The sequence below is a fragment of the Bos mutus genome, chromosome 10 (genome assembly GCF_027580195.1).
Source record: "Bos mutus isolate GX-2022 chromosome 10, NWIPB_WYAK_1.1, whole genome shotgun sequence".
In the NCBI taxonomy this organism is placed as follows: domain Eukaryota; kingdom Metazoa; phylum Chordata; class Mammalia; order Artiodactyla; family Bovidae; genus Bos; species Bos mutus.
The window spans coordinates 93,938,565-93,960,955 of record NC_091626.1 but is presented as its reverse complement, the minus strand read 5'-3'; the positions used below and the strand labels follow the sequence as shown (position 1 = coordinate 93,960,955).

General features: G+C 37.3%; 1 protein-coding gene across 9 annotated transcripts in view; it reads right to left on the bottom strand.

The window, feature by feature from the left end:
* CEP128 (centrosomal protein 128) overlaps nucleotides 1–22,391 on the bottom strand; it is a 479,221-nt gene that overhangs the window by 58,603 nt on the left and 398,227 nt on the right. For 8 of the 9 annotated variants that reach the window (XM_070378430.1, XM_070378426.1, XM_070378433.1 and 5 more), the window contains one exon: nucleotides 9,971–9,994. The exons of the other annotated variant lie outside the window; for it this stretch is intronic. In XM_070378430.1, coding sequence (XP_070234531.1) covers nucleotides 9,971–9,994 — 24 coding nt within the window. The remainder of the gene's footprint in view (nucleotides 1–9,970; nucleotides 9,995–22,391) is intronic. 9 annotated transcript variants of the gene reach the window in all.

The following is a 22,391-nucleotide window of genomic DNA, read 5'->3' as shown; positions in this document are numbered from 1 at the left end:
TATCTCTTACTGGGATGGATATAACTCCTCCTTCTCCTGTACTCGATTAGCCGATGTATCTAAGGGTAAATGCTAATTTTGTTTTCGATAAAACAAGGTTTCATTTCTATTTGTTTTTTGTTCCTATAGGTTTACTCACAGAGAAATCTTGTTCACATAAAAGAGTATGTGAGAATGAAAGCAGTTGTGTTATAACAATGTCACTCAATTTCTTGAAAGCCTTCCTAGTTTTATGGCAAAGATTACATAGCAATCTGTCATCAAAAATTAATTTTAATGATCTACCATCTCGATTAGGTCTTCTTTCAATGTGTTGAAAGCAAAGAATTAGAAACCACTTGACTTGCCAAAGAACTGTAATGTAGCTATTAGAGTCATTTACTTTCTGTTTCTGGAAAGTATATCTAAAAGGCTTTATTTACCAAGACTAGTCAAATCACTACAACTGTTCTTTTTTTACATAGAAATATTTCATTGAACTTAACATATGCAAAAAATAAAAATTTGTTAATTTCAATACCGTTCTGTCAGTACAACATTCTAATATATTCATTTTATCTTGGTATTAAATATATTTGCATTCAAGCCTTACAGCTGCAGACTGGCAAAGCCAGTTCTCACTGTCAAACCAATCAGCCAATTCAGCCTTACTTTCTGGCAGAAAAAAAATTTGACTTCATTTTTCAATTCTGCATATTGTGTTAATGTGTCCTTGTGACAACCATCCCACTTTTCAATCATAATTCTAAGATAGATAGACGGATAAGGAATGGAGCCAGGCCAGAGTCTGTCACCTGGATGAAATAAGACACTGGCTTTCAACGATTTCTTTTCAACACTTCTTAGCTTTGTTTTCTGGAGTTATACATTCTCTGATTATAGCAGGGTGGTGGAAAAGGTGAGGTCATTAAATAAAACTATCTTTACTCCGCCCCAACATCAATCAACGATACACATCAATTTCAGAACAACTCATTCTCAACAGCCCATATATCTAATACCACTCTTTGTTCTTATCAAAAATGTATGCATGACCAAGAAGGACAAATGAAGGAAGAAATGGCAATCCACTCCAGTATTCTTGCCTGGAAAAGCCCATAGATGGAGGAGCCTGGTAGGCTACAGTCCATGGGGTTGCAAACAGTCAGATGGAGGAGCCTGGTAGGCTACAGTCCATGGGGTTGCAAAGAGTCAGACATGACTGAGCGACTTCACTTCAAGAAGGACAAGAAGCTTTACTTTAGTAACTTGATTAAAGGAGGACATGAAGGCACCCAAATCATAAATTGTCCCTTCTCTGGCACCCTAAAGAGCCTGGGGCATTTGCCATCAAGGGAGGAGGAAGCCTTTCTTCGGTGAAGTGGGAGAAGGTGGGTTATGAAAGGTAAGAGGGCCTCCTCAAGCAGAGCTATTTTAAGAGTGCAGGTAGAAGCTGAGGATACAACTGCTTCTCTTAAACATTCTTGTGTCTTGTGTCTGACTACCCCTTCAAACATCTTTGTGTACTCCTGGGAGTGAGCCGCTGGAAGACCATGTTCTAACTCACCAGCTCTCTTTGAAATTACTGTCGAGGACAGCGTTAATCATTTTGCTATAAAAAGAAAAGGACTGCTAACATGTTTCTGTTTTCTTTGCTTTTTGGTGAAATGTCATAGATACAAATGAGTACATAAAACTTATACATAAAGGAAAATGACAATTTTTGTGGCTTTAATTAGTATTTCTTTGATTACGAATGAAGCTGAATATATTCTTACATGATTCTTTTTCAACTGAAATGCTTGCTCATGCCTTTTACCCTTTTTCTTTAAATCTGAGTTGTTTATTCTTTTCTAATTGCTTTGTTGAGCAATAAGATTTGTATACAAATTGATTTGGACATACACTGCTTGTCAGTTATATCTTCTGCTACAAATAAATTCTAAGCGTGGACTGCTTTTAATTCTTTTTATGTTGTCTTTCTGATTTATGGAAGTTCTTAATTTGATGTGGTCACATCAGTCGTTTCCTTTCTCATCTCTATTTTCAGCACCCCCCTCCTCCTAGAAATCTTCCAAAGTCCTAAGATCATGAAGATAGTAAACTATACTGTGTTTTAAAGTTTTACAGTTTCATCATTCACATTTAGGCTTTCAACCACTTTTGCATCTGAGATAGGGGTTCAATTTCATTTGTTTCATATCATCTATTAAAAAGTTCACTCTTATTCCCCTGATAGTGATGAACAGTGTGTCAGACATCAAGTTTCTATGTACAAAACTTGTTTTTGGATTCTCTGTATGATAACATTGACCTATTTATATATTCTTGTGTCAAGACTATACTATCATAATTTCAGTAGCTTTAATAAGGTCTTATATAAATATATTAATTGCAAGAACTGATGCTGAAGCTGAAACTCCAATACTTTGGCTACCTGATGCAAAGAACTGACTCATTTGAAAAGACTCAGAAGGGGACGACAGAGGATGAGATGGTTGGATGGCATTATCAACTCAATGGACATGAGTTTGAGTCAGCTCTGGGAGTTGGTGATGGACAGGGAGGCCTGGTGTGCTGCAGTCCATGGGGTCGCAAAGAGTCAGACATGACTGAGCAATTGGACTAAACTGTGAAAGTGAAAGGGGAGAGTGAAAAAGTTGGCTTAAAGCTCAACATTCAGAAAACGAAGATCGTGGCATCCGGTCCCACCACTTCATGGGAAATAGATGGGGAAACAGTGGAAAAAGTGTCAGACTTTATTTTTCTGGGCTCCAAAATCACTGCAGATGGTGACTGCAGCCATGAAATTAAAAGACGCTTACTCCTTGGAAGGAAAGTTATGACCAACCTAGATAGCATATTCAAAAGCAGAGACATTACTTTGCCAACAAAGGTTCGTCTAGTCAAGGCTATGGTTTTTCCAATATTAAACCAACTCAAGTCCTGGAATAAACTCAATTGATAAATTGGTAATTTGTCAGTGTTTTATGATTAATTATCCTTTTCATACATTCTAGGATTTATTCTGCTAATATTTTGTATATAACATTTTTGTATCCATGCTAATTTGTGAATAGTTTCTTAATTTCCATATTTATGCATTCTGTCTGGTTTTAACTCAAAGGTTATACACATTCCTACTGAGTTGAGCATGTTTCTTTTCTACTATAATTTATTTTTTGACCTTTGAGTTGTTTGGAATTTTACTTTGAAATTTACAAAAGTTGATGGCTTATTTGGTTCTTTATGAATCTTAAAACTAGTTATAATTATGTCACTAAATTCTGCTGCACAGAAATGATATGTGCAAATTCTAGTTTTCACTAAAGGCAAGCTACACACATGCTTTCCCTTTCTTTTGTCTAGTTACAACACAAATCTAAGGACTGGAGCTGAACCAGGCATCTTAGATCAGGAGGGTAATGGAATATACTGAAGATGGCAGAGCAAAACAGCAAAAGAAGCCGGAGTTTCTGACATCCTACCTGCCATGGACGCGGTATATTTGGACTGTTACACAAGAGCGAAACTAATTTCTCTCTTACTTTTACCCATAATTATTTTTGGATTTCTCTTAACTGACATCATGATTACTAACTAATACAAAAGTATGAGAATCTAAATTATCATGGCATTTATGGAAATGAAAATAAAGACAGATTTGAGGGGTGATATGAAAAACAGACTTTATATATCCAAGTTTGCTTCCCCCTTCCCTTTCATTTCCCAAAAGTGAGTCTTAACTGTATTGCCTGTACCTCTTCTTTGCCCTCAACCTCCCACTTACTAAGTGTGCTAGTTCCTTTCTAGAAATAAGGGTACTCACTTTAACTCTGCCTTTCTGGCACCACACTGTCCCAATTCCTGATGTTCCAAGCACATCCCTAAAGCTCTACGATCTCCACACACACTTCCCTTTCCCTACTTGCAGCCTGTCACTACTGCACTCCAGCTGGGCACACGTTCACCATGCACAATCCCCGATTAAAAGCCATTAACACTCCCTATAGGTTTAATAGCTGTGTTACCTACTCTCACCTCCAGACCTTGTAATGCCAATGACAGAGAATGAACAGCAATCACAGTAATTCTTTCCAAAGGAGTAGCCCAGAATCCTTCCCAACAGAAAGTGTCAATAGTCAGTACTATGCCCATCAGTAGGAACTGGCACTCAGGTAGAAACCCACTTGTATGCCTGATCAGTTCAGTCACTTAGCTGTGTCTGACTCTTTGCGACTCCATGGACTGCAGCACGCCAGGCTTCCCTATCTATCACCAACTCCCAGAGCTTACTCAAACTCATGTCCATCAAGTTGTTGACGCCATCCAACCATCTCATCCTCTGTAGGCCCCTTCTCCTCCCACCCTCAATCTTTTCCAGCAACAGGGTCTTTTCAAATGAGTCAGTTCTGCATATCAGGTGGCCAAAGTATTGGAGTTTCAGCTTCAGCATCAGTCCTTACAATGAATATTCAGGGCTGATTTCCTTTAGGATGGACTGGTTGGATCTCCTTGCTGTCCAAGGGACTCTCAAGAGTCTTCTCCAACACATTGAACTTCTCCAACTTCTTGAATACAGTTCAAAAGCATCAATTCTTCGGTACTCAGCTTTCTTGATAGTCCAACTCTCACATCCATACATGACTAGTGGAAAAACCATAGCTTTGACTAGACAGACCTTTGTTGGCAAAGTAATGTCTCTGTTTTTTAATACGCTATCTAGGTTGGTCATAACTTTTCTTCCTAGGAGCAAGCGTCTTTTAATTTCATGGCTGCAGTCACCAACTGCAGTGATTTTGGAGCCTCCCCAAATAAAGTTTCTCACTGTTTCCCCATCTGTTTCGATGGGACCAGATGCCATGATCTTCATTTATTAAATGTTGAGTTTTAAGCCAGTTTTTTTCACTCTTCTCTTTCACTTTCATCAAGAGGCTCTTTAGTTTTTTCCCTCTCTGCCATAAGGGTGGTGTCATCTGCATATCTGAGGTTACTGATTTTTCTCCTGGCAATCTTGATTCCAGCTCATGCTTCATTCAGCCTGGCATTTCTCATGATGTACTCTGTATATAAGTTAAATAAGCAGGGTGATAATATACAGCCTTGATGTACTCATTTCCTGACTTGGAACCAGTCTGTTATTCCATGTCCAGTTCTAACTGTTGCTTCTTGACCTCCATACAGATTTCTCAGGAGGCAGGTCAGGTGGTCTGATATTTCCATCTCTTTAAGAATTTTCCACAGTTTGTTGTGTTCCACACAGTCAAAGGTTTTGGCATAGTCAATAAACCAGAAGTAGATATTTTTCTGGAACTCTCTTGCTTTTTCGCTGATCCAATGGATGTTGGCAATTTGATCTCTGGTTCCTCTGCCTTTTCTAAATCCAACTTGAACATCTGGAAGTTTATGGTTCAGGTACTGTTGAAGCCTGGCTTCGAGAATTTTGAGCATTACTTTGCTAGTGTGTGAGATGAGTGCAATTGTGCAGTAGTTTGAACATTCTTTGGGATTGCCTTTCTTTGGGATTAGAATGAAAACTGACCTTTTCTAGTCCTGTGGCCACTGCTGAGTGTTTCAAATTTGCTGGCATATTGAGTGCAGCATTTTAACTGCATCATCTTTGAGGATTTGAAATATCCTGTATGCCTGATATCAAATCTAAACTCCTTGGTTTGTATTTCAAAACTCTAAAATGTCTATCATTGTCTTAAAGTTTTATAGCTAATGAGTCTATAAGAAAAAAAAAACAACAACTGTGAAAGCCTTTGAAATGGAACAAAAAGTTACTGCTTATCTTCAATGAAAAACTAGTTTTTGCCTAGCCAATCCTTCTGGGTTTTTGATTCAATGGGATCTCTATATAAGTCATTGTTTGATATATTTATAATTTGCTATGCAAATGATTCTTGTACACAGACATGAAATAAATTTTATCTGCAGGGGGGTTCAATTGATTTCCTTCCTCCACCATGGAAGAAGCCAGTTTTGCTTCTATTTTAAATTCACTGCAGTACTCTAGTGCTCTTTGAATGTTCCTTTACGTGAGTAACATCTAGCTCATTCTCTCATTTTTTAAACTCATTTGTCATGAGTTCATTTTATATTTCTATGAGAGTCATGATTTCATGATTTTGCCTTTAAATTTTTTTTAAATATCTCTCTAACAAACTCTTGTTTTCATTATTGCCTTTAAACTTTGATTTCATCCCCAATATACAATGTCTTCTCTGGCTTTCTTCCTGACACCACTGATTCTTCCCATTTTAGGGATGAATCTAATCTCCACCATGACCTCAATCTACAAAAGCTATGCTTTTCCATGAAGAACCTAGACTGCAATGATGTCAATTTATTTTACAATTATAGTTTCTTTGTAATGCCTTCTACAAAATGCACTGTTTCACTGACATGTTGTAGACACTGCATATTTATCTTACATCATTAATTTATATGTAAGTAACTTCTGTGCTTAGTTAGAGTGCAAGTTCCTTGAGAGAACTGATCACAATTCATTTTCCTTTTCTCCTCGTTACTTTCTACGTAATACCCGTAGTGCCCAAGAAATATCCACTAGTGAGTCCCATCCATGGCTCAAGGCTCTCAACCACGATTTCTTTCAGGTTAATCACTTAACTTTATTTAGGTAACCAACCAACTATGCTTTGGCTGAAGGTGGTTCCTTCCTAGAAAAACTCATGCTAAACTTTAATGAAGATCATTGGAGCTTCGTGAAACACCAAATAAAGTGTGGTACTAATCAGAAAGTCTAGAGAAAAAATAATAAATTGATATGCTTCTAGGTACTTTTCCCCCTCAATGATCAGGACTGTCTATACCTATATTCTTAAGAACAGTCCATGTGAGGGTTATACACACTCAGTTCAACATTCATTCTCTGATTCTGCAAATGCTTATTGGTTTTCAACTGTATGTTAGAAATTTTTTGCAGGCCTTGGCGATTGAATTGTAAATAAAATGTAATTTGTAATCCAAGACACTTACTTGCTAGTGAAGAAGGAAGAAGGAGGGATAAGAAAAGAGGAGGGAAATAGAAACAACTGTGACCTAAGCATACAGATAATTGGTGATAAGCCAAATTAAGTTGCTCTTATTTTCAGGAATTATATATACTGAACCTTTAAAATTAATTTAATATAAGTACAATAATGGGATAATGAAATTTCAAATTTTGCAGATCTGTATCACCAGAATACACATCATACATTCAATGTCTTACATACCCTAATACCAACTAAACCAAATGAGAGACCGCCAGCATTTTTCTAGGTTTAACTGCTGAGTTGTGAGAGAATAATAAATGGCCTTGAGACTGCTGCCAGCATATTTGATTTTATGAACTATAAAATATTTTACCAGTTGAATAGTCTACCAAGTATATTAAATCTGCTCCTTATAATGCTATATGAAGTCAAAGGATTTCATAACATTTGAGCATTAACATTATTACTGAGCATTTTCATTTTTATCATTTTACTTATGATAATTATTTCAAATTAAAACCATCTTGAGAAAACTGCCACTGTTTAAATAAAAATAAAAAAAAAACCTAGTTCATTTAACCAGTTTTATTTTTCTCATGATGACTTTTTATTCTTACCTTTATTCCTAGAGGAACCCTTAGAATAAAGCATTTAAGATTTTATACCATAGCACTCTGTTAGTAAAGAGATTATGGAAATAAAAAAGACCAGCAAATGCTAATAAATTTTACAGGCTTTATGTTGTACGTTGACATATTGGTATAATTAAAATGATTCAAAAAGAAACAAAAAGCAATCATATAACCTAACAGTTGTTTGGTCCTAAATATTTTCACATATATTTTTCTCTTAATTCTCCCAACAATCTGATAAAACAAGTTTAATTATATTCATTTTTACAGACGAAGGAATCAAGAAACAAGTGGTTCACTAAACATGTAAGTGGCATTTCCTATGCTACACCCAGGTCCTCAAACTTTTTGCTTTTGTTCATACTTTTATAAAGAACATTTGATTTATAAGCCAAATCCTATTGGCAAGATACTTTCGAAGGGTAAGCAAAATATATGTAGAGGAACACTAAACATTTTATTCACTTACAGTGCGATCATACTAAAACTGAGAAAATCAAGTGTACTTTCCAAATGGCCCAGTTAAAAGTAAGGAATAGATTATTTACTCACTACAGTCTAGACACTGTCTATCAAAATCACTTGCTTACATAGGACTAAAATGTGCTCTATTAGCATCTTTCCTTTCCTCATACAAATTAAATATTTTATTCTTTATTAGGAGAAGGCACTGGCGACCCACTCCAGTACTCTTGCCAGGAAAATCCCATGGATGGAGGAGCCTGGTAGGCTGCAGTCCGTGGGGTCGCTAAGAGTCGGACAGGTCTGAGCGACTTCACTTTCAGTTTTCATTTTCATGCATTGGAGAAGAAAATGGCAACCCACTCCAGTGTTCTTGCCTGGAGAATTCCAGGGATGGAGGAGCCTGGTGGGTTGCCATCTATGGGGTCGCAGAGAGTCGGACATGACTGATGTGACTTAGCAGCAGCAGCATTCTTTATTAACCTTATTTTTTAAAAGCTTATGTTTTGCCTTCTCATCAAAAACATTTAAAAAATGACTAGTTCCACGTCATTCAATATTTTGTGTTTTCAAAGTTTTTAACACAAAATATACATTTCCAAGTATTTACATCACATTCTCTGTATAGCTTTAAATATTTCCCTCTGTATATATTTACTTTTGAACATATGATACTTTATGGCTGAACAATATTTCATCGTAGATGGTACCATAATTTACCATTCTTTCAATTCGTGTGGCTTTATCATGCAAATATTTATTTATAAAACCATGTTTTTTTTTAAAAATTGCAGCATCGAGTGGTATCACAGCCCTAGTTCTTCTCCAACAAGTCACCATGATGAGATTCGCTTGCTTCTGTTCTTTTTTCAGACACCTAATCACCATATGTTATCATGAAAGTACACATGTCATTTTATATCTTATATTTGCTTCCATTTAACATTCTATAGGGAGAAGGCAATGGTACCCCACTCCAGTACTCTTGCCTGGAAAATCCCATGGACAGAGGAGCCTGGTAGGCTGCAGTCCATGGGGTCGTGAAGAGTCGGACACGACTGAGCGACTTCCCTTTCACTTTTCACTTTTCTGCATTGGAGAAGGAAATGGCAACCCACTCCACTGTTCTTGCCTGGAGAATCCCAGGGATGGCAGAGCCTGGTGGGCTGCTGTCCATGGGGTCGCACAGAGTTGGACATGACTGAAGCGACTTAGTAGCAGCAGCAACATTCTATAATAAGCCTTTTCCATAATCATTGTGTCATGGTGGGCAGAATTTCACACTTTATCTAACCATTACTTTATTGCTAAACAATAAGTTTTCTCCTCTTTTTTCTTTTTAAAAATACGTAAATCATTTTCCAATAAATGTTGCAAGCATACAACCTTTACATATGTGCCCTTAAAAAAACAATTTACTAACACCAGATTCCTGCAAGTAAAATTAAAAAAAAAAAAAAGGCTAACCAGCTTTTATCATTATTTGAATATGGACAAAAATATTGATTGTCCACACTTCAAAAGTTCAAAGGATAAAATGGCATCCTAATTTCAGTATCTTATCAACTAGTCCTTTTAGTGATTGGGAAATATAGAAACAAACATAATTACATTTAAGCTAATTGTGTTTTCCATAAATTAGTATATATTGGCACCATTTGTCTTAAGACGCAGTGACCACTTAGACATATTTTTCTTTTTCTTAATGCTTTTTTCATTTTAAAAGTCTGTATCTATATACCTTTCGGGTATAGTTTAGCTTATTGCTCCCTTTGAATCTTAGATGAAGTTTTAGAAATGCTTTCTGGAACTGCTTCCTTTGGGGAGTACTCTGAAATCCACCATAGGATCCAGCAGTAATTCTGAAAGAAGGAGAAAGAAAATGACCCAACTTACCGTTTCTAAGGCATTTACACGGTCCTGCAAATAAAGCATAATATATAATTATAAAAACAAAGCCATTAAAATATCATTTCAAGTTTAGTTTTTAGATTTTTCCATTTATCTTCTATTAACATTTTTAACATGTAAAAGATGAAAACTCCTACTCAGGATAATCTCTTTAAGAGAAAAATAGTCATGAAACAATTACTTTTCTCATCTTGCTAGCGTTAGGACTACAAGGTTTAATTTAACCGTAAACACCATAAATTCAGGCTTAGTTACGAAACGAAATAGAGTTTAAGACTTCTGCATTGGTAAAATTATGTCTATTTAATAAAATATAGCTATTTGATAGATCTGAACACATGAGCCACAACCAGACAATAGCAGTGATATAGCAAAAAAATTTAGCACATCCACTTGCTCTCGGTTAGGTATACAGCACAAAGTGCGCTGTCACAGGAAATCCAGTTCAGACATGAGAGTGACATCACCAACTACAATTAATAAGTACACGGTTAACTGAAACAAGGCAGGAAAAATAAGAATGATAGGTTACATGCAGGCAGTCCTGAACCCAGGTGGGTCTTCGTTACTTATAGTATCTTAGAAGGATTCATAGACATGTGGGTCATTGATAATATTGCTTTAAAAGCTAAATGATTAAGAATGGTTTCATTCTCAGTCCAACAGCTGTGCTCTCAACTGTTCCCAGAGCTAAACAGCTATACACAAAAAGTTATTTTTTTTTTAAAGCTGAATTTGAAAGGAGAGTCTGAAAATTCAAAGAATTGCAAAGCCATCATTTTTATGAGGATGAAGGCCGTTTTTCTATTCTTTCATTTTAAGCAATTGAAGAAGATAATACAAAATCTGGATCTCTCTCTTGTTTAATTAAATTAATCATTTGTGCTAGAGGGTAAGGAGGGAAAATGGTGCAGACAGCCACTGAGCTCAGATCTCTGAGACCCTGCAGACACTGACAGGGACCCATGACCCTTAGAAGCTTAACCTCGCCCTCCCCTCCCCCAGATTCTCCCAGCCTCACCTAACACAGAGGCCTTGCCTTTGAGGATTTCTGTAACCCAGCCTTCAACATTCAGACTGGGAAACTAGGTTGGACATTTCTGCCCCTTTAAACATCTGGCTGTGTGGGCACAAGTTAAATGAATATATTAATATTATGCAAAAGCAGCCCAAAGCAGACTGTTTTTAGCAGTATAATCTGTTTAATTGCATTTTGTTGGCATAGTTGAGAGAACCTCACCGTCGCCCCCATAATTTTCATAAAATAATGGTTATTTTATTGGTGACTTGGGTACTGTCACATTTGAGTAGCTCGTAATAAATGCATATAGTGCCTCTAGGGGGCTTTGATCTGTTGTTACCAAGCATCTTATTCACAGTACATCTGGGACAAAACCATTCAGCAAAGCTTTATCATCCTTTGCAGATTGAACAGAACCTCATTAGACAGTCTTTGGGTAGTGCTACATTTATATGAACCATCTTGGAAGGCTGAAAATATTTACAGCCACCATTTGGGCCTTAAGTTGTCCCCATACCATGTATTTATGGGGCTCATGTTACTTAGAATTAGCATATTTTAAAAGCACACATACAGCTGGTTTGCAATCAGTGATTTCATATGATGCCAAAATGGTACAACTGAATTAAATTCTGTTTTAATTCATAGCTCAGTGTTCAGGAAAGATAAAACTCATATGATTTATGTATTAGTACCTTCATTTTATTTAAATATTTGTTACAGGATTTTAAAAGGAATGTGTACTGTCATGGACTACGTGTTTGTGTCTTCAAAGTTCACATGCTGAAAACCCCAGTCCCTAAAGTGATGGCCTCTGGATACATGGCCTTTGGGAGGTAACCAGGTCAGGAGGAGACAGTCCTCAGGACATTAGTGCCCTTCTAAGAAGAGACACAAGAACGCGGGCTTCCCTTTCTGCTCTCTGCCACACTAAGGCATAATGGGAACATGGCCATCTACAAGCCAGGAAGAGGTCCTTCACCAAGAACCGAAACTGCCAGTGCCCTGATCTTAGAACTGCCAGCCTCTGCAACTGTGAGAAATAAATGCTTGCTGCTTCAGACACCCAGGCTACAGTCATTTCGTACAGCAGTCTAAGCTGACATATGCCTAGTCTGTAAGGCTAAAACACAAATGGTGGGGAGACAAAAAAAATCTCAAATTCATTAAAATATAAAGATCAATAAATAATCTATTTTAATGCAATTTAGTTACATCTGTTTGTCTATAACCTACTCCATTCCAAAATGGTACTGAAATAGCTTTCAAAGAAAGAATATATATTGAAAAAAATGAGAAAATTAGAGAAACAGGAAATGCAGTTCATTAACCTGAATTTAAATAATTTAATCTGCCAATCAACAACAGCTAATAGGATATCGGTCATTGTTGGCAATTAGTAAGCTTCCTCTAAATTGCAGTTCTGGGCTTTAATTATAGGCTATATATAAAAAAAAGAAACTACTCCTAATCTTTATGAACTTACTACCTTGCTTTTAAAATTTAAGAAATATATTTTGAAATTTAAATGGCTGAAGTTGACTTCTTTTTTGACAGCCAATATTAGTTACTATAATTCTACATATAAAAGAATTAGCCTATTGCAAATCCCTGTTCTGAAACAAAATATCTGCATATTTCTCATGTTCTTATCATTAGAATAGAGGTAATTTAAGCCAGAGTATGAAGAAATACTAGCATATGTCCTGGAACGAATATGCAATTATACCAAAATTGATTTATATTCTCCCTATCCTCTCTCACTCTCACTAGAACTGGACTTGTAGTGTTCTATTGTTGCTGTTTAATCTCCAGTTTTCATTTCAACAAATCTTATCTTAAAGCTCAGTCCACAGGTTCAATACTCTGCCTTCTCTCCCACCACCCACACACTCTCAAGCTTAGATCCTGAAAAGAATTGCTTCAGATACTGAAAGAGATGGTACGGGGAGGGAGGTGGGAGGGGGGTTCAGGTTTGGGAACACGTGTACACCCGTGGCGGATTCATGTTGATGTATGGCAAAACCAATACAATATTGTAAAGTAATTAGCCTTCAATTAAATAAATTTAAATTAAAAAAAAAAAAAGATACTGAAAGGGGAGTTGGTAGGTGAGACGAGTAGAGAGAGAAGAAAGCCTCCAGAAGTAATAAAGACACTCTCACTATAATGCAATTTCAGGTGGTCTTAATAAATCAGCGGTTCTTACTTTTGTAGTCTTGGACTTTGAGAACTTTTTTCCCCCAGGAAAATGAATGCTATACACAACACACATAATTTTGCATACACTTTTAGGGGAACTGCAGACTCTCAGAACCTACCCATAGCTGTCCAAGTATTTTTACTTAAAATAAAGATACTTGAAATAGGATGTAAGAATTAATTTATTAGATCAAATAAATTATTGTATTCGAACAAATCTATTTCTCCTGTACGAAGTATTTCTTGACAACAAGTAAAGAAACCATTGGGAGTGGAAGGTTAAAAATCAGAGGAGAAATTTCCTTCAAATATTTTGAAGGAAAAGTTCTAAGGGGAAAAATAGGTTTTATTGTTATCAGGTTTTTTGGTGATTGAAGATTCCCTTTCCCACTATTTTTTAGTGCTATTTTAGAAGGGGAAAGTCTAAGAAAATCACAATCTTGTCATGGAAAAGGGGCTTGCATAACTCAATGAAGCTATGAGCCATGCCATGCGGGCCACCCAAGACAGATGGGTCACAATGGAAAATTCTGACAAAACATGGTCCACTGGAGGACGGAATGGCAAACTATTCCAATATTCTTGCTGCAAGAACCACATGAACATGAATAGCATGAAAAGGCAAAAAGATATGATACCAGAAGATGAGCTCCCATGTTGGAAGGTGCCAATATGCTACTGTGAAAGAGTGGAGGGCAATTACTAATAGCTCCAGAAAGAATGAAGTGGCTGGGCTGAAGCAGAAATGACTCCCAGCTGTGGATGTGTCTGGTGGTGAAAGTAAAGTCTGACGCTGTAAAGAACAATATTGCATAGGAACCTGGAATATTAGGTCCATCAGTTCGGTTCGGTCGTTCAGTCGTGCCTGACTCTTCGTGACCCCATGAATCGTAGCATGCCAGGCCTCCCTGTCCATCACCAACTCCCGGAGTTCACTCAGACTCAGGTCCATCGAGTCGGTGATGCCATCCAGCCATCTCATTCTCTATCATCCCCTTTTCCTCCTGCCCCCAATCGCTCCCATCATCAGAGTCTTTTCCAATGAGTCAATGCTTCACATGAGGTGGCCAAAGTACTGGAATTTCAGCTTTAGTATCATTCCTTCCAAAGAACACCCAGAGCTGATCTCCTTTAGAATGGATTGGTTGGATCTCCTTGCAGTCCAAGGGACTCTCGAGTCTTCTCCAACACCACAGTTCAAAAGCATCAATTCTTTGGTGCTCAGCCTTCTTCACAGTCCAGCTCTCACATCCATACATGACCACTGGAAAAACCATAGTCTTGACTAGACGGAACTTTGTTGGCAAAGTAATGTCTCTGCTTTTCAATATGCTATCTATGTTGGTCATAACTTACCTTCCAAGGAGTAAGCATCTTTTAATTTCATGGCTGCAGTCATCAAACATGAATCAAGGTAAATTAGAAGTGGCCAAACAGGAGATGGCAAGAGTGAACATCAACATTTTAGGAATCAGTGAATTACAATGGACTGGAATGGGCAAATTTAATTAGATGACCATTATATCTACTACTGTGGGCAAGAATCCCTTAGAAAAAATAGAATAGCCCTAATGGTTAATAAGAGTTCGAAATGCAATGCTCAGGTACAATCTCAAACATGACAGAATGATCTCTGTCTGTTTCCAAGGCAAACCATTCAATATCACAGTAATCCAAGTCTACACCTTAACCACTGATGCCAAAGAAGCTGAAGTTGACTGGTTCTATGAAGACCTAATAGGCCTTCTAGAATTAACACCAACAAAAGATGTCCTTTTCATCAAAGAGGACTGGAATGCAAAAGTAGGAAGTCAAGAGATACCTGGAGTAATAGGCAAGTTTGGCCTTGGAGTACAGAATGACACAGGGCAAATGCTAACAGAGTTCTGTCAAGAGAACACACTGGTCGCAGCAAACAACCTCTTCCAACAACACGAGAGATGACTCTACACATGGACATCACCAGATGGTCAATACCAAAATCATATTGATTATATTCTTTGCAGCCGAAGATGAAGAATCTCTATACAGTTCACAAAAACAAGACTGGCAGCTGACTGTGGCTCAGATCATCAGCTACTTATTGAAAAATTCAGGCTTAAATTGAAGAAAGCAGGGAAAACCACTAGGCTACTCAGGTATGTCCTAAGTCAAATCCCTTATGATGATACAGTGAAGGTAATGAATAGATTCAAGGGATTAGATCTGGTAGACAAGAGTGCCTGAAGAACTATGGACACAGGTTCGTGACACTGCACAGGAGGCAGTGATCAAAACCATCTCAAAGAAAAAGACGCAAGAAGCCAAAGTGATTGTTTGAGGAAGCTTTACAAATAGCTGAGGAAAGAAGAGAAGCAAAAAGTAAGGGAGAAAGGGAAAGACGTACTCAGCTGAATGCAGAGTTCCAGAGAACAGCAAGGAGCGACAAGGCCTTCTTAAGTGACCAATGCAAAGAAACAGAGGAAAACAATAGAATGCGGAAAACTAGATATCTCTTCAAGAAAACTGGAGATACGAAGGGGACATTTCATGCAAAGATGGGCACAATAAAGGACAGAAACAGTATGGATCTAACAGAAGCAGAAGAGATTATAAGAGGTAGCAAGAATACACAGAACTGTACAAAAAAGGTCTCATGACCAGGATAACCATGATGGTGTGGTCACTCACCTAGAACCAGACATCCTGGAATGTGAAGTCGAGTGGAACCGACACTACAAACAAGGTGATGCAATTCTAGTTCAGCTCCTTCAAATCCTAAATGATGATCCTGTGAAAGTGCACTCAATATGCCAGCACATGGAAAACTCAACAGTGGCCACAGGACTGGAAAAGGTCAGTTTTCATTCCAATCCCAAAGAGGGACAATGTCAAAGAATGTTCAGACTATTGCATAACTATGCTCATTTCATATGCTAGTATGGTTATGCTTAATATCCATCAAGCTAGGCTTCAGCAGAATGTGAACTGAGAACTTCTAGATGGACAATTAGGTTTAGAAAAGGCAGAGGACCCAGAGATCAAATTGCCAACATTCTTTGGATTATAGAGGAAAGCAAGGGAATTAAAGAAAAACATCTACTTCTGCTTCATTGACTATACAAAGGCCTTTGAGTGTGTGGATCACAACAAATTCTGAAAAATTCTAAAAGAGATCGGAATACCAGACCACATTACCTATCTCCTCAGAAACCTGTAAGCAGGTCAAGATGCAAGAATTAGAACCTTACACGGAACAACTAATTGGTTCAAAATAGGAAAAGGAGTATGACAAAGCTGTATTTTGTTACTCTATTTAACTTGTATTTTGCATTTTGCATAATATGCTCTGCATATTTAACTTGTATGCAGAGCATATTATGCAAAATGCCAGGCTAGATGAATCACAAGCTGGAATCAAGATTGCCAGGAGAAATATCATTAACGTTAGATATGCAGATGATACCACTCCAATGACAGAAACGGAAGAGGCATGTTGAGTTTTAAACCAGCTTTTTCACTCTCCCCTTTCGCCCTCATGAAGAGTCCAATCACTTCATGGCAAATAGAGGGGAAAAAATGGAAACAGTGACAGTTTTACATTCTTGGGCTTCAAAATCATGGCAGACGGTGACTGTAGCCAAGAAATTAAAACGCTTGATCCTTGGAAGGAAAGCTATGACAATCCTAGACAGCATATTAAGGTCTGTATAGTCCAAGCTATGGTTCTCCAGTAGTCATGTACAGATGTGACAGTTGGACCATATTTAAGGCTGAACACTGAAGTTTGATGCTTTCCAATTGTGGTGCTGGAGAAGACTCTTGGGGACTCTCACATCAGTCAATCCTAAAGGAAGTCGCCCTGAATATCATTGGAAGGACTGACGCTAAGGCTGAAGGCCCAATACTTTGGCCACCTGATGGGAAGAGTCAACTCATTGGATAAGACCCTGATGCTGGCAAGACAGAAGGCAAAATGAGAAGAGGGCAACAGAGGATGACTGTTAGATGGTACTACCGAGTCAATGGCATGAATTTGAGCAAACTCTGGGACACAGTAAGGGACAGAGTAACCTGGCATGCTGCAGTCCATGGGGTTAGAGTCAGACATGACTTAGCCACTGAACAACAACAACGAGGGAAACGTCTTGATAGCTTATGGTGAACGATGTCAGATTCGTGATCTCCGAAGAAGAAGATTTAGCTTTGGGACCAGGGACCAGGCTTGATCACTCAAAAGCTTTGGCGTTGTAGAGTTTTATTAAAGTGAAAAAGAGACACGGAAAGCTTCTGACACAGACATCAGAAGGGGGATGGAGCATGACCCCTCGCTAGTCTTAGCAAGGGAGCTATATACTTTTTAAATTAGTTATTACAATAAATCAAAGCAATCTCTCAAGGTTGTAAAGATCTTACTAGACCCAGTCCCATAATTTACATTTTAAGGTAACAGGATTAGCCAGAAGGTTTTCAGGAAGGAGAAACTGTCCTCAAGCAGGATATATTGTTGTTATATAATCCTTAGTACAGAGTTTAAACTGAGTTGTTTGTTGTGTAATCATCAGTTCTGGGCTTAAAGAAAAAAAAATTATGTGACTAAGACTATGGAATGTAGAGAAAAAAAAATGTTTGTCCTTCCCCCTCCTTTACAATTCCAGACCCCAATCTCCGCTTTGAGAGCCCCAGATCCCTTTCTCCTCCTCAGGGATCCCATACTTCTTATCAACCTGCCTAGGAATTGACTCTCTTAGTCTAAGAAAAACCTAAAAGGGCAACAATTATTTTAATATTTACTTTTAAGGATTATACATACAGTCACTGCATAGTCCTTGAGACAGTGAAGCATGCTGTTATTACCCTCTAGTGTTAATACTGCATACCATTTCTAACTGAAAACAATAATGCTAGAAATCACCTTTTAATTTATTTTGGGCTTGACAAGATCAAGTAAGGTGAGCTGTATTTTTGGGAGGCCAATAGCACCTGTACTATAAAAAAAGATTTTTTTAACTTTTTAGCCCGAGGCTATCAACCTATCTTGAGCTGTACATATTCCTTTGCTAGTTGGTCACAATGGGGTGTACATTAGAATTCATGAATAAACCAAAGCAAATTCATTACATCACTGGAGGTGGGAACATATCTGTGAGCTAAGTTAGGACATGAGTGCTAAATGGATAGTTGGTATCTGCATCCCTGATCATTAACAGCTTATTTGACTCAGCTGAGCCAATCAACGAACCACATTGGCTCATCCATCCCACCTAAGAAATTAAATAGAGGTTCTTAGGTCTAAATACTCAAGAGTTCTTCTGCTTCTGTTAAGAGTAGTTGTACAGATCTACTGACTCTTTCATGATAACACAGTATTTTTCAAGCATTTTTGAAATATATTTGTTATCAAACAAAAAATGCACAATAATGGCATAAAAATTTAACAAGAGTCTCTACTTTTTCCAACTCTAAGAAATAGTACAAGTATAGACTAATTCTGGAAACTTTTCTGGGACTGACGGGCCATGATGGCCATATAACTTTCAAAAAAAGAAAATCTACAATGAGGACTTCCTCTCATTACTGTTCTAAAAGCACAATGCTTGTCTTCTGGAAGAAAAGTCCACTCAGCCTCTTCACCCAGAGAGAAAACTGCAGAGCTTTTTCCTGTCAATGTTAACTCGGTGTAAAGAACACCCACACCTTACCTGCTGCTTCCTATATGAAAGATATCAAATGAAAGGCAAATGTGTTCCATTTTTCCTTTATGCATTTCCACATGACAACTCATTACATTCAACAAACTGTCAATCAATTTTTGGTAATTAAAATAGAAATAATTTCAAATGTATTCTTTTCCATGCGTCAAGATATTAGAATGAAAGAACAGGCTTTTATTAACTACCACAAAAGATCACTGTTTCTTGAATTATGTTAGAAATTTAAAATAGATAAAAATTGTAAACAACCACAATGTTGCAACACAAAATAAAAACACCTTTAAGATGTAGCATAGCTTGGCTTTGAGTATACATGAGTCAATGATGTATACATAAAACTGCATGTTGTCTATTAAAAGTCAGACGAAGTTACTCTGTAGGCTAAAAAAACTTCTGAATGAATGACATTAGAGTAACCTGCAGCAGTTTTCCATTACCTAGTGTTCAATTTAGCCAGCATTATATACCTACAGTCAATCTTTGTTAACTCATTTCACCAGCTGCTTATGTGCCTTTTCAAATAATCTACTCCAGGGTTCAAAATAGCATAATGGAAAGGCAGCAAAGCAAACCACAGCAAGGCATCAGGATTTTATCTCAAACATTGTCAGTAAGAAAAGCCAACATTTGATTTATCAAGAAATACCAGTTTAAAGGGATGTATCATTTTCTAGCCTAGTAATGATCCTTGCTATCCTTGCGGACTAGAGAATCAGAAGCAGGAACTATCACAAAATTTAAGAACAGAGTCGGAGTGTGCACTCCACATTTCTGATCTGTTCTCTCACCCACTATCATTGCCAAATAGACAGCTGAGGCAGCCAGCTGGGCTTCTGGAGCTTTCTTCTGCTGTATTCTCAGGCTGGTGGTTCGGTTGGTGAGACTGTTGGTTACGAGGTCATTTCTGACTCCTGCACTTCCATTCAACACTATTCAGGAAAAGCTGAAGTTGCACTTCCATTGACGTGGGATGTGTATGTGGGTTTGTGGGGGCGGAGGAGAAAGATGAAGAGAGAGATATGGACATGGGGCTCTGTTGGTCGGTTTCAACAGAATTTACCACTGGAAAATGCAGCCAGAAAGGCTAGGGACAGGCTTTGCTTAAGTTTCCTGTAAACATTTCTGTTCAACAGTATGAAACTACCAAGACAATCTCAGATTGACCCTTTATGTTTCAGATCACAAAGCAATGCATGAGATTTCTCCCCCCACAACCCTCCCCTTTAAAATGAAGAATCACTGTTAAGTTTCTTCTTTAGCACACAATGTAACATGCTGCACAGCTGTGCACCTACAGGATAAGATTACATCCCAGATGAAGAGCAAAAGACAGAATTCTCTTTCTGCTGGTACTGCTCAGTTCCACAGGGAAACTTCCGGTAACATGCAACAAGAGTTCAGTGAATGACATCTAAGACTGGAGCACAACTAAAAGTTATTTGCAGATAATATAAAGGCTATGATTGTGTTTGGGGTAATGCAAATGACAAGCAATATAATTCCAAAGATTGACTGTCCCCAAAAAGTGATACAGGAATAGGAGTTGAGTACTAGGGGGAAAAGCTAACAACCCAGAAACCAGCATATCATATTTTTTTTTCAAAGATTTACATTTTGAGAAATAAAGTACAGGTCTCCAGTTGTGAGGCTAGTCATATATCAGCTGAATATGCTCTGAACTCTTATGCAAATCATAGTGCAGTGGTGATTATGGGAAATTTATGAGTAGGTTTTTGTTATGCATAACTTATGGAAAACAATAGAATATGCTTTTTTTTTCAGGGTGTGTGTCTGACTGCCACCAAACATAGCTGATCTAATGAGACTCCCTGAGGTTAACACCCTTGTTTTCCTCAAGTGTACACATCTCTTGGGTTTCCAAGTAAAGAATTTTCACAAGGACACCCATAGAAACACAGAGCCCTTTGTCCCAAGCTCCTTCCTCTTGAATATTTGACTTTTAGCACTTTATTGTCAACTACCACACATGTCACATGGCTAAGTCATGAAATGACACAAAGCTAACAGTCCACCTTGGGAATTAAATTGCTTACCTTTGAGCAATTCCAACAATCCACATCCTAATTTACATGTAGAATCATTTACTCAATTCTTTCCAGGAATTAAAATATAAGAAACATGGTATTAGAGACTCTCCCTTCCTCACACCCATATTCCTTCTGTGGGCTACTGTGTACAGATCTCTCTCACCATTCTATACAAAGAGAGAGACTACTGTTCAGAATTAACAATTAAGATATAAAACAGTTGTTTTATTTATTTATTTATTTTAAATTTTATTTTATTTTTAAACTTTACAAATTGTATTAGTTTTGCCAAATATCAAAATGAATCCGCCACAGGTATACATGTGTTCCAATAATATATTTGGCTGACAAAACTCAGGCTTTTCTTGCTTCTAATTCAGTTTGACTAAGCTTAGAACAATTACTGATCTCCATTTTTTTTAATATACAAGTACAGGGAGGAAGAGAAAGATGGGTAGAGGATTTAAAACAAGCCTTAGATTATCTGTATTCTGATAATCAAAGGTGCACTATTCTTAGTATCTATGAAAACTGGAGGAAAAACTCCAACAACTTAGTTTTCAGTTGAACTTCTGAGAAGCATACCTGAAGCTAACTTACCCTGTATGTCCTGAAAGAAAGTAGATGTATTTTGACATTTCAGTTCCAAATACCCTAAATAGTCTACCTGTGAAATACTTAACTGCTTTTTCTTCAAATTGAGCTTCTTTCTGATTTTTCATTGCAGTCTGACTAGCATCTTCCGAAGGTGGCATTTTAAATAGTAGCTTTGGCTGTTTAAGAGAGAATGTAAGTACAGAAAAAGTGTTGGCAAGCTCTATTATCTTAAAATAACTTAAAGCACTATAAATAGTAATAGCTATACAAATAACACTAAGAGGATCATAATAATTTCTAATGATTTTTAAAATTTCTGCATTTAGAGAAAATGACATCACATAGGATTTTAAAATGTTCTCTGAAATAACTAACTACCCAAATGAAAGTCACAAATTTTAGGGAGAACATTATTTGAATTTTAAAATATTTTACTCTCCAGGATTATAAATAAAAGAGTAGTGATTCATTTCAAAATATCCCCAGTTGTTTTGCTTTCAAAATCATCCCTGGAAGTAACTGAGCCCAGATCCCAAAGTCTACGGAATGAAAGAGCAAATAAGATGTGAGTTGTTAGCAGATGTACGTGGGCAGTTTTAGCTGGTAATGAAAGCTATTCAACACTAATAACCTTACCTGTGGATAATGGGCCACTAATGCAGTGTGACTCTGCAGTTCAGGAAGGTCTGGCTGAACACCCCAAATTATCCTTTCCTTCAATTTGCAAAATTATTTAAAATTCTACCAACAGAAATTTATTCTTTGAGGAAGAATTCAAACATTAATTCCCCCTCGCCAGTTCATCTTTCAAAAGACAGACAATTTTGAGACTGAAAACTATTAAA